This window comes from Cygnus atratus, chromosome 24, assembly GCF_013377495.2.
Source record: "Cygnus atratus isolate AKBS03 ecotype Queensland, Australia chromosome 24, CAtr_DNAZoo_HiC_assembly, whole genome shotgun sequence".
Classification (NCBI taxonomy): Eukaryota; Metazoa; Chordata; class Aves; order Anseriformes; family Anatidae; genus Cygnus; species Cygnus atratus.
In genome coordinates this window covers 4187519-4200048 of record NC_066385.1, presented here as the reverse complement: position 1 = coordinate 4200048, position 12530 = coordinate 4187519, and the positions used below count along the sequence as shown (strand labels likewise).

Here is a 12530-nt window from a genome sequence, read left to right as displayed (position 1 = left end):
AGGGAGCTCTTGGGGTGCTTCCAGCCCGAAAAGCAGAGCGAGGACACACGGGAAGCTTTCCTCACACTGCAGGAGGTGGGGAAACTGAGGCACGGCGAGGGGGGTGGGAGTCACACAGCCCCGGTGGCACCAGGATGCTGGGGGCCACCAGGCAGAGCCCCAGGATGGAGCGAGGTGCCTGGAGCCACCCGAGCTCAAAGGCAGGAGCCTGAAAAGCCGGCTCCATGGCTCCCAGCCCCGAGGTTCCCCCGTTCTCCCTGGGGCCAGCACCCGTGGGTGCTGAGCTGGCAGCCCTTGTGCAGTGCCAGGAGGTGAGAACGGGTGCGGGGGGAGCTCCAGGGCTGGCTGGGTGCCCCCGATGGCTGCTGAGGGCTGGCAGAGGGCTTTGCAGCGCGGTGGTGCCGATGCTCCGGGGCAGGCGAGGCCGTACCTCCTCCTGCTGTGAGCCCTGGCACTGCCTCGCTGCTCCGAGGGATGTCGGTGCAGGTTCTGGGTTCTGTTTCCTGAGATTAAATGGATGGCAACAATGAAATCACAATCACGGCAAGCAGAACGTCTTCCCTGTATTCCTTTTAGCTTTGGGTTAAGTATCTGGCTTCCTTCAGGCGCTGCTAAAACGATGTCAGTGCTGAGCAACCCTACCTACAATCCTTAAGTGACTGAATCTCCTTTTGGACCCCAGAGCCTGCCCCAAGCAGCCCGTGCTGGAGCTGCCCCGTGCCCGGAGCTGCTCGTGGGGCACCGAGAGCCGGGGACACCGCACCCGCGGCACTGCTCCGGCACCTCTGGCACGGCCTCGTGGCTCCGGGGGCAGGATGAGCGCTGCTGTCCGTGGCATGAAGCTCGGGATGCTGCGGGGTCCAGGAGCTGCTCAGGGTTCCCCCTCCCAAACATCATGTCCCTGGGTGTCCCAGGGGTGCGGAGGAGGTGACGAGCGGTGGATGTGCCACCAGTGTCCGTCCCTCCGCCCGGCACCACAGGCAGGGACACGAGCAGCAGGCGGCAGGGCTGCAGAGGGTGGCAGCAGAGCTCACACACGCCCGTGTCCCCCGCTGTCCCCAGGCAGCAGGAACAGGGGATGCTGAGATGTGTCCAGTGGCTGAGGTGGGTGGAAGTGCCTGGAAATACCCTGAAAAAGCTTTAGAAGTGTGTCAGTGTCTGGGCCTGAAATTTTGGATTGTTGAGAATAGTCTTCTTTTTCTTTTTCTTTTTCTTTTTCTTTTTCTTTTTCTTTTTCTTTTTCTTTTTCTTTTTCTTTTTCTTTTTCTTTTTCTTTTTCTTTTTCTTTTTCTTTTTCTTTTTCTTTTTCTTTTTCTTTTTCTTTCTTTTCCTTTTCCTTTTCCTTTTCCTTTTCCTTTTCCTTTTCCTTTTCCTTTTCCTTTTCCTTTTCCTTTTCCTTTTCCTTTTCCTTTTCCTTTTCCTTTTCCTTTTCCTTTTCCTTTTTCTTCTTTCTTCTTCTTTCTTCTTCTTCTTCCTCTTCTTCTTTTTCCTTCTTCTCTCTCTCTCTTTTTTTCAAAATATTTTGCCTAAGGCTGAAAACTGGAATGTTTTTTAGAATATATAAACTGACTTCCTTGCTTAATTTTGTCAGCCCGTAAGCACAGGCAGAGCAGCTGATGGCTCCCTTTATACGAGGCCGCTGGTCCCAGGGGGATTTGATCTCCCCATACAGCTCTGGGAATTTGCTGTTGGCATCCATCCCCTCGGTGGCAGCCCCGGTTTTAATCGGTGTGTCCCAAACACCGGGGGACATTGCTGTGCAAGGAACGGGGCCTCAGACTGGTCCCCCCCAGGCTTTCAGCCTGTCCCCGTCCTACCCACCAGCAGCTCAGAGGGGTGCCCGTAGCATCAGCAGCCACCCCAAAAAGCAGCCCCATGTCTCGAGGCTGTTCATGACCCGGGGTGAGGACCCCAAATGTCCTCGTCACAGCAACTGGAGCAGAGATGGGCAGACCCTGGGCTCCTGCTGGCCCTTTGGCTGCTGGCCGGAGTTCAGGGCTTTGAAACTGAAGCCCCGAGCTGTGGGGTGCCCCCACCCCATCCCTCGCCCACCCTTCCCTCCTCCTCAGCCCGGGTCCTAGCAGAGGAGGAAACCTGAGCCCGCGGCTAATGGCATCCCAAGCATCGCCCGCGCTGCGGACACCGAGCCCTTGGGTCCCCAGGGCAGGGCTGCAGGGAATGCAGCGCCTTTGTCACTGGCTAAATTTGGCTCCTCTGCGGCAGAGAACAATCCCAGGCGGAGGAGAGATGCTGGAGGCACGGCCCCGTGGGGCTTTTTGCCTTATAAAGGGCTGCAGCACCGGGGGCAGATCCAGCGCTGGACCTCTGCGTGCTGGGACCAGCGCAGGTGAAGGCAGGATGGGAGTGCTGCTGCCACCGCCGCTGTCACCCATCACTGCCACCAAGCTCACACCAGCCTGGGGGCTGCTGCCCCCACAGCACAGCTCCTCGGGGTGTCCTGGTGGGGGAAGGAGCAGGGGAAGCCGCGCACCCTGCGCTCCGTGGCACACAGGGCTCTCTTTGTCCCCCCACCGTGGAGCTGCCCCATGCACGCAGCTGCATGTCCCTCCACGACCATAATAGCCTCGGGATTAAAATACCAGGCATTGTCCCTGCTGGGCCGCACGCTGGGAATTGTTTGCTCCTAAACTTGCCCCTAAAAATATCCTGGGAACAGGTGCTGCCGGCCCCAGCCTCCTGCAGCGGGGACACCCAGCTTTGTGGGGCGGGGGGGAGATGGCAGGTTTTTTGCTAATTTTCAGTGATTTCATGGGGACAATATCAGGGCTGATGAAGGGCTGGAAATCACTGAAGCATCCCAGCCTGCCAGGCTGTGCTGGGTCTGGAGGACCAAGTCTGGCTGGTCCTGCCCCACAAAGAGGGGGCTGCCCCGTCCTCGGTCCCAAGCAGCCACCCGGTCTGGCGGTGTAACCCCATCTCTGCTCTTCTTCCCCATTGCCCCTAGTTGGTGTGCCCTGTCCTGCCCCCTGCAGTCACAGCCCCATGGCCAGCAGTCCCATGGGGACGTTGCTCTGTGCTTGCAGCGCTGCGCAGCATGCGTGCACCGCCGTGCATGGGCGTCTGCACATCAGCTCAGCTTGCCCTCCACCCCCATCTCCCTTCAGAGGGTTTCTGCAAAAAAACAATGTATATCAGGAGATTTTCTGCAAGGAAAAAGCACTGCAGTGCTTTGGATTGTGGTTTCTGTCTCCTTGCAGGGCTTTTCCAGCTCAGAAGGGAGAGGAGCACGGTGGAAAGTGCACAGGCATTGCCACTGCACCCCTGGTCAGCCTGGCTTGGCACAGCTGCGTGCACACACAAACAAGTGTGCGCACAGGGCATCGGGCAGTAAGCACCAGCATTACCGGGGTGATCCATACGCAGAGAGCCCAGGAATTCTCCAAATTGCGCAGGGGTCATGGGTGCAATAAAACACGGGTGCGACAGCGCGAGCGTGCGGTGCCACGTGTCACCCCATCTTCGAGGCAGTGCCCCAGGTGGGTGCCGCACGTCACAGGGCGCCGGGGCTCGCAGCAAATGTGTGCACGCAAGAGGGGATTTGTGCTATTTTTACCGACCACTTGCAAGCCGCCTGCAGTTTAATACTCCCCCTCTGTCGCCGGGCCCCCGCAGTGCGCGGCTCCACAGACACCAGGCGCCACCGAGGTAAGAGGGGTCCCGGCCCCGGCCGTGCTGCGGGTGCTGGGGTAGCCCCACGGCAGGACCAGCTCCCCCCAGCAGGCAAATTTTGGCTGAATTTCTCCCCCTTCTTCATGGGGGGGGGGGGGGGGGGTGCTCCTGGGTCTGGCAGAGAGCCCGGTGAAACCTGCATCTGCCAAAGGTTTCCTCTGCTCCCGGAGAGAGGAGCGGTGAGACCGTCACGGGGAGAGGTACCTGCCCCAGCTGCTTTGCAGCTGATGTTTGTTTAATTTTCCTGAAATGTGGCAAACGGGAGCATTTTGGGAAGCACTAGCCCTTTCATCCCGGTTTCACTGCTCAGGGTCATTGGTGGGAGCAGGGAGGTGAATTTGGGGTGCGAGCAGCGTGCGTGGCATCGTGCTGGATGTGCACAGCATGCCTCCAGCCCCTGTGCTGCGGGGGGATGTCAGGGTTGGCTGTGTTGGAATTAAGGGGTTTTCTGTGATTTAAAGCTGTTATAAGCTTTTTAAGCTTTTCACAGCTGGAGGCATGTGAACAGTGCAGAGTTAACTTGTCCCCATCAGAGAGCAAAGTCTTTTTCGGATGCTCCATATCTGGCTGGAGCCCCAAAATCCCTGACACAAATTTGCTGGGCATGTCTTGCTGCTCGGTAGAGCCCTGGCTGCCCTCTGGGAAGTCAAATTAAGAATGTTTGGCCCTAAAACTTGTTTGACCTTGGTAGAGGTCACTTGGCTGAGGTGTGGTGTGGGTGCCAGCTCTTGGGACTGCGGCTTCGCTCCACCGGGGAAGGAGGGAGACGCCGAGCGGCTTTGCCAGCCCCTGCCCAGCGCCAGGGAGCCAAAGGCTTCGCTGCCCCCCCCGGGGACGATTGGGAGGGAGCAGCTGGGACCTGACCCCTGTCAGCCAAGAGCAGCCGCCTTCCTTGTGTGTCCTCCGGGATGTTCGTTTTGTCACCAAAAACCTCCGAAAAGGAGTGAAATTGGTGGCTTACATCTGATGGACGGGGCTTTTGCTAAACATATATATATACATGTAAATATATACCTCCTGTTCTTGGGGTTATTCCTTGTGGGTCCAGGGATCTGGCAGGTCCCAAGGGAGAGGGCTCCTGCTGGGGTTTTATGGCATTTTCCTCGCCAGCTGCAATCCTTCAAGCCACAGTTCTGGCAAGGCAGCGGGGGACGGGGAGGAGACAGGGACAAGTGGACGGGGCTGGGAGGTGAAGTGCTGCCTGAAACACTGGGATTTGCTCAGCACAGCCCCCACGCGTGCCTCAGAGCTACTCCTTGAGACCAGAACCAGTCTTGTTTTTCTTTTTTTTTTTTTTTTTTTCTTTCCAGCAGTAATCTTTGGGGTTTAAAATGCTTCCCAAATTCGTGGGGATGCAAAAGGTTGAGGCAAAAAATCTCAGCTTTGCTTCAGTTCAAAGGAACAGAACTAAACACTGAACAAAGCCATTTCTTTCTGAAACGTGTCTTCAGTTTGTTACTCCTGGATGGAAAGAGGAAAGAAAAATTGTCATTTTCCAAAAGATTGGCATTTCCCCCCAGATTTTTCTGTCACTCAAGTTTACGCAGCAGCTGGCCTCTGGGCGAGCAGGGGCGGTGTTAGAGGCAGTGCCGGGGAACAGCATTTTGCAGCTGCTGCTGGGGCATAGGATTACAGAGCATATTTAAAATATGAAACTGAGTATTTCACGGGGATGTGGATGCTGAAGGAATCTGCTCGGCTGCGATGTGTGGCTGTGGCTCTGTCCCTCCTCGCTCCGTCCCTCCTGTAAGCCCGTGGCTCCACGGGGAGCTCTGCTTTGGGAGTTGCTCACCTGTTTCAGCTTCATTCCCTTTTTATTTATTCTTGCATTTATTTATTTCCAGGAGAACAGCACGACGCCACCATGCCAGAGCCGTAAGTAGCAGGGGTTTCCCTTGGCTTTCATTAAATGCTCCCCGTCTGCTTTGCTGCTTGTGCTGGTTGATCCCGTTTGTTTTTATGAGGTCCAGGCAGTGCTCGAGACCTCTGTGCCGATCCCTTTGCAAAGATCACCTGTCTTCGGCTAAAAATTGTTAGTGATTTCAACAACCTGATTGAAAGCTTGGAGCTTTCCTACAGCAGAGATCCTGACATCGGGGGGGGTGCATCGCGTGGAGGTGTTCACCCGCTGGTGGCTGAGCCCCAGCAGGGCCACCCCGAGCAGGGTGCCCAGGGCCACGTCCAGGCGGTTTTGGAGCTCCCCAAGGAGGAGACCCCACAGCCTCGGGGCAGCCTGTGCCAGGGCTGCGCCGCCCCCCAGCACAGCCGTGCTGCTGGGGGTCAGCGGGAGCCTCCTGGGCTCCAGGTTGTGCCCAGAGCCTCTGGGCCTGGGCCTGAGCACCGCTGACAAGAGCCTGGCTCCGTCCCCTCGTCGCCACCCTGCAGGAACGCGCAGGCCTTGGGGAGCTGCCCCTGAGCCTCCTCCCCTCCAGGCTGAGCAGCCCCAGCTCCCAGCCTCCGCTCACAGCAGCGATGCTCCAGCCCCTCAGCACCTTCACCACCAGGCTGCCCAGGTCTCTCTCGCGCTGGGGAGCCCACAGCAGCTCTTGCTTTGCCACAAGGCTCCTGGTAGCACATCGCACGAATATAACACGTTTCCCGAATAGCAGAGGGACACCCCCCCCTGCCAGGCTTCCATCGAGCAAGGCCATGGGAGACGTCTGAGCCCTGCCAACCTGAAACAGACCCCGGAGCGCCGGGCTCCAGGCTGAGCAGGGAGGTGTGGATGAGGGTGCTGTGACCCGAGCCTCAGGAACCTGGCACAGTGGGTACCATGACAGCTCGCTTGCCACATTTGAATGGAATTTTGGCTTTTTGAGGGGTGGTCTTCAGCACCCACTGCATTTCCAGAGAGCTCCATCCTCTCAGCCTGGCTGCAGACTGGGCTTACTTGTAGGAGCCAACTATTGCATGCAGAAATAAGGACACCAACTGCAACCACTCGGGAAGCTTTGCTTAACTGCCACCTCTTTCTGACTGCTGTTCACTGATGCCCTGTTCTTTCTTCTCCTTCCTTATTGCTCCTGCCTGAACGCGTGCCTGCCTGCAGGGAGGTAAGTGCCCTGCCTTTCGGAGTGATTTGATGCTCCCCTGCGTTTGCTCTGAGTTTGTTTTCAAAGCTTTTTTCCTCCCCTTTCCCCTAGAGAAAATCCAAGATCACAGCCTCGCGCAAGCTCCTGTTGAAGGTGAGTCCTAAGGGTTGGAAACTCCCTGGGGTTTGGCTGGGGAAAAGGAGCTGGGGTTGGTGGGACAGCGATGGGGCACGGCCGCAACGTGGGCTTTGGGAGCAGCTCCCATCCCCACCTCGTCTGCTCAGAAACCCTCACTCGTGGGCCCTGTGGCTGACACACCGAGCAAATCTCCCCTCCCCTCCACTTTAGGGAGGTGGGAGAGTCTCCGAGGCCTTCTGCTCTGAAGCCACAGAGCTGGTGTTTGGGCACCGAGAGCCCTGCAGCTCCCCACCGTGTGGCTTGGGAAGGTCTCGGGCTGCCGCAGCAGAGCAAAGCCACGCAGGAAAGTGCTGAGGTCGGCACCCACCTGGACCACCTCAGCCCTCTGATATCTCAGCCCCGCCGCTCCCCTGCCTCTGGGGTCACCACACGAAGGCTGCGGGGGGGTTTGATGTGTGCTGCAGCAGTGCAGTGACCTGGGGAGGGCAGCTGCAGCGGGGAGGAGGTTTGGGGGCAGGTGGGGACGTCCCCGTCCCACCTGCAGACCTTGCGTGGGGAGGCTGCGGGACAGACGCAGGTGCCTGGACATTCACACCTCCGCCGTCTGCTTGTGTCCACAGAGCCTGATGCTGGCAAAAGCAAAGGAGGAGTGGGATCAGGAGATCGTGGACAAGCAGTCAGAGAAGGAAAGGTACCTGTCGGAGCGGATCACACCGCTGCACACCAGCGGGCTCTCCCTGAGCCAGCTCCAGGTATTTCTGTGTCCTGAGCATGGAGCGAGCTCCTCTGGGGCACAGGGGCCAGCATTCACCGCTCCCCTGTTGTGCTTGGCCCCCAGGACCTGTGCAGGGAGCTGCACGAGAAGGTTGAAATTGTGGATGAAGAGCGATATGACATCGAAGCGAAGTGCAACCATAACACCAGGGAGGTAGGAAGCAGAATGGGCTTGCTGTTACGTGACCTCCTGCCCAGTTGGTGGGGGTCTGTCAGGGACTGGGCTGGGCTGGGACATGGGACGTGCCCCAGCCTTACCTCAGGGCTGCTATTTGCTCTGCACAAGTGGTGTCGGGTCCAGACATCGCTCAGCACAAGATCTGTCCCTGCTTCAGGGAGCTCAGACTGTCCCCTGGGTCCCTGGGCAACCTCCTCGCCCCCCCTGACCACCACCTGTAGGGCCAAGATCTCTTGGTGGTCTGGCTGCCACGCAGGCGGCTGGGACAAGGTGAGGGCAGCTCTGTGCTCGGGTGGACAGTCCCTCGGTGGAGGTGTCCCCAAGGCCAGGCCTGTCCCAGCTGTGGCTCAGGGTCAGCAGAGGCCCGCTACACGCAGGAGCACCTTGTGCAAGGCAGTGACCTCCCTGCCTTCCTCCTGCAGATTAAAGACCTGAAAATCAAAGTGCTTGACCTGCGGGGGAAGTTCAAGCGACCGCCCCTGCGGCGGGTCCGCGTCTCTGCCGATGCCATGCTGAGGGCTCTGCTGGGCTCCAAGCACAAGGTCTCCATGGACCTCAGAGCCAACCTGAAGTCCGTCAAGAAGGAGGACACGGAGAAGGTGGGTCGCTCTCCCAGAGATGGAGAGGCCTCCTAGGGCTGCCCTTGCCCTTCTCCAAGGTCCTTTGTAAAGCCTCGGGGGTTGTCCTCGTTCCTTGTGAGCATGCCGTGAGCGTGCCATGCCCATTGCATGACACCACGGGAGCAGTTTGGCTTGGCCAGGCAGCTGCTGGATGATGGCAAGCGAGAGCTGAGGCTGCCTCGGTGATGCTCTTCCCTCCCAGAATGAGTGGGGCCCTTCCAGCCAGGGTACTGCAGCTCCCTCTGCGTACCTGCTGAGCTGCACTTTCAGGGAGTTTGGTCTTTGGTCTTCTTGGGAACAAGCAGAGCTCCTGTTTACTGCAATCACGCCCAGAAAACACCCAGGAGACTCCCAGACCCAGATTAGATAACAGGAAGCAAGCCCAGCAAGCACGCTTGAGACAGGCAGCCCAGTCCTAGTGGCTTTGCAGAGATACAAGAGGGGAAAGTCTTCCCCCAAACCAGGGGCAGCACACGGTACCCAGACCCACCCAGGGGTGCTGAGCCCCTCTGAGGGGCAGGATGTGGGCATGGGGACACAGCACCAACAGCTGCCCCTGCTTCCAGGTGGGAAATGGCACCCTGAGGGGTCAGGGTCCCAGCTCTGCACCTCGACCTTGTCCTGGCTCACGGCCCTGAGCCCGTCACGGGCTAAATATCCACGAGGAGGCACAAATCCTGTCATGGTGCTGGTTGTCGGGTTGGACATCCCAGCAGTGCTGCAGCACAGCACTTCAACAACCCCAAAAAGACCGGGGGGATTTTTTCTTTGTGCCATGTTCAGGAATTGCAATGTTTTGGTCCTTTCTGCAGCAGCCAAGAAGAGTTGTGCTGCTTTCCCAGTGCCTATTCCCAAAATCACCATGTTTTACTTCTTGGGCCCAGCTCAGCAGATTGCACAGGAAACTTCATTTTCTATTCTTTTTCCTCTCTCTCTCTCTCTTTTTTTTTTTTTTTTTTTCCCCACTGTTGCTAGTAGGGCATCTTTTCAGCCCTTCGGACAGAAAACTGCACTTACAGATCCCAACGCCAGGCGGTGAACACATCTGAGTCTGTTGCAGATGCCATGAGATGATTTTGGGGCCCGGCTCGTAATCTATGAATGCCTGTGGGCTGGCAGAGCCGGTGCCTGGCACGCTCCCAGGCCGCCGCCACCTCCCCGTTCTGCCCCAGCTGTGGCTGCCGGGCTCTCCCAGTATCACCAGCAACCCCAGTCCCACCCGAGAGCTGAGAGGAAGCACAGATGGGAGCATCCTGTGCAGAAAATGGTTCTGCTCACATTTGGTGTAGCTCTGGAGTTAGTCCCACGTGCTGGCTTTTTCCTGCTAAAGAGATTTTCTGGGATTTTCGTGCCTCCCAGTGCAGCTTAGCCAGGGTTTGGGCAGGTATCCACGCACATCCAGACCGTGCAGAGCCCAGGCTGCTGCTCGCCGTCCTCCCGGCCAGCCCCAGGCCCACGGGGCAGAGCGTTTGCAGCAGGGCAGCTGCCGACCCCGAGCAGGGCTCTGTGCCATGGGGTGGGATGGTGTGGGGCTGCCGGCTGCCCCCCGCCAAGTCCTGTCCCCGTTCCCCCTGGCAGGAGCGCCCCGTGGAAGTGGGCGACTGGCGCAAGAACGTGGAGGCCATGTCGGGGATGGAGGGGAGGAAGAAGATGTTCGACGCTGCCAAGTCCCCCACGGGGCAGTGAGAGGTAGGGGATCAGTTCGCCCTTCCCTGCAGTGCCCTTGCTCCCTGCAGCACCCCCCGCCTGTGCTTGTGGCTGGGGCAATGCAGAACTGCCCCAAACAGGCACCACCTGCCCCATCACCCACTCCACACGGGGGACACGTCCCTGCCCCACACATCCCAACCATGGAGCCCCCACCAGCAGCTCCCCCAGCTTGTCCTCCCCGTCTCCCCGGGGTTTGCCCACGCTGCACTCATCCTGCACAGTGCGGGCATGGCTGGCACCAGCTTCGGGCAGCTTTTGGTGAAATTCCTCTTCTGCCCCACTGCTTTGCTCTGTTTCTCTCCTGCAGGTGTGCCAGGACAGAAGAAGGTCCCCAACCCCGCTGCCTGCCCCCTTTTCCCTTGCTGCCCCTCCGCACTCTTTGCACCCTCACCCTGAGCTCAGCACCGAGATGAAAAGTGTGGACAACCGTGCGGGAAGGAGATCTGAGCTTCTTCCTTCCAGCTCTGCCTCTTGCCCTGCTCCCACACAGCCCCAGCACAGCGGCTCCTGTGGGCATCACCCCCACGGGATGCGCTCCTGGAGGGGCCACCAGCCAGCCAGCCCCTCCTGCCACTGCCAAGATGCCCCGGGGATGGCTGCCGGTACCCCTGCTCCCCCACCCTTGGGTGCAGCCTGAGATGTGCCCGCGCGGCTGCGCGCGCATTAAAGGACGGTCTCCGGGGCTGCGCCGCGTGGGCTCCTCACTGCGTGGGCCATGAGCAGGTGCTGGTCCGCAGTCCCCTGGGGGAGATATCCCAGCCCTTTCCTGCCACCCTGCGATGCCCTCGTGATAGCGCTCAGGCCACCATGCCCTGGGACCAGCCTTGCATGGGGTCATCTCTTCCAGCCCCTGTTGGCTGCTCCCTGGTGTTTCCCAGCTCTGCTGAGACCCCCAGCCCACCCCCAGCCACGCCGCACCACCCTTCCCTATATCACAGCCCCCCAAAACTGCAGCTGGGTGGGCGCAAGCAGGGCGGAACACGCCAGCAGGGCTGGAGGGAGGAGAGGGGAGGACTGGTGAGAATTTGCACCAAAATGGGGCCTCTGCCTGCTTGCACTGCAGGGGATGCTGAGGCTCAGCCCCTGGGGGGGGCTCCTGGTCCTTGTCCCTGTCCCCAGGGTATCCAGAGCAATTGCAGCATCCCCACTTTCAAACCTGAGCCATCCAGAGGGACGTGGATAGACTGGAGAAATGGGCTGCAGGGACCTCGAGGGGTTCCCCGAGAAGTGCCAAGCCCTGTCCCTGGGTAGGACCAGCCCCAGCCCCAGCCCCAGGACGTGCCAGGGACACCCACAGGGAAGCAGCCAGGCAGGAAAGGCCCCAGGGACCCCGCAGGACACCAAGGTGACCAGGAACTAGCAGTGTGGCTCACAAAGAAGCCGATGGTGTCCTGGGCTGCATCAGGCAGATGACTTCCCGAGGTCCCTTCCCATTTCCACCATCCTGCAGCTGTCACCCTGCGTCCCCCTCCGCGTCCCCCTAGCAGGGGCAGCACCACCTGTCCCACTCCTAGGGCTGCTGCCCAGCGCCCGGAGCCTTTCCCACCCACGTTTTCCTTCCAAAGCTCAACGTGGCAGAGCAGTCTCGGCCCAGCACAGTGCTGGGGTTCGTCTCCGATCTCGCCCCTCCGAGCTCACTGCCCGAGCGGGCGCCGCGCCAAGGCTGCGTCCTGGGATCTGGGCGGCACGCTATCCCCGGGGGAACTCACACACTCGGCTGCAATGATTCTGGCAGGGGAAGAAAGGTGTGGAGGCAGAGGCAATGGCTGTACCTGACCGACTGGAATAGCTGGAAAATGCAGGGAGGTTTCATGGAAACAAAGCCTTCTTTAGACCTGAAACAGAAGCAGAAAACCCCAGCCGAGTCGGGGTCGAGAGCAGTTGCTTTGAGCTTAGCGTTAATTACAATAATTTGGGACTTTAATAAAAGGGGTCGTGTTTGCGGGGCAGGGAGGGATGGCAGTGAGATGAAAGGCAATGCAAGTGGTGGGTGCTGTGGGACCAGGCTCCCGTGGGTGCTCCTCAGGTGCCCAGCTCGTCGCCAGATCCTCAGCACCAAAACGCCCCAAACCGCAGCTGAGCCAAGCCTCGGGCTCGCCAGCACATCTCTGCACCCAGGGTGTCCTCAGCAAGCTCCCAGACTTACGTGTGCTCATCGCAGGCTGCAGCTGACTTCATGTGGCCAGCCTGGGTTTTAGATTTGGGGGAAAAAAGGAAAAAGAACAACCCGACCCCAAATTCCTTCCTCTGCAAGTTCACCTGCTTTTTTGATACGATGTTCTCCAGTCGCTGCTTTCATCCTTGTCTGGCACAAAACCATTCCCATGACCATCAGTTGCCATGGCTGACAAAGTTTTGTGGATTTCAGCTTTCTTAGAAACATGGAAA

General features: G+C 59.0%; 1 protein-coding gene across 1 annotated transcript; it reads left to right on the top strand.

Annotated features, from left to right (window-relative positions):
* Positions 1-224: 224 nt before the first annotated feature.
* On the top strand, positions 225-10679 carry TNNI1 (troponin I1, slow skeletal type). Its single transcript, XM_050715266.1, has 7 exons — positions 225-311; positions 6834-6875; positions 7481-7612; positions 7699-7788; positions 8235-8411; positions 10011-10121; positions 10450-10679. The coding sequence occupies exons 1-6, from the start codon at positions 225-227 to the stop codon at positions 10116-10118; spliced, it is 636 nt and encodes a 211-aa protein (XP_050571223.1). The 3' UTR covers positions 10119-10121; positions 10450-10679.
* Positions 10680-12530: the final 1851 nt, after the last annotated feature.

What these genes read in the sequence shown, in the direction of transcription:
- TNNI1 (XM_050715266.1), top strand. Translation starts at nt 225, where the DNA reads ATGGCTCCCAGCCCCGAGGTTCCCCCGTTCTCCCTGGGGCCAGCACCC. An exon ending in CCCTTGTGCAGTGCCAGGAG is followed by an intron (nt 312 to 6,833) that starts GTGAGAACGGGT and finishes CCTTTCCCCTAG; the next exon opens with AGAAAATCCAAGATCACAGC. An exon ending in TCTCCCTGAGCCAGCTCCAG is followed by an intron (nt 7,613 to 7,698) that starts GTATTTCTGTGT and finishes CTTGGCCCCCAG; the next exon opens with GACCTGTGCAGGGAGCTGCA.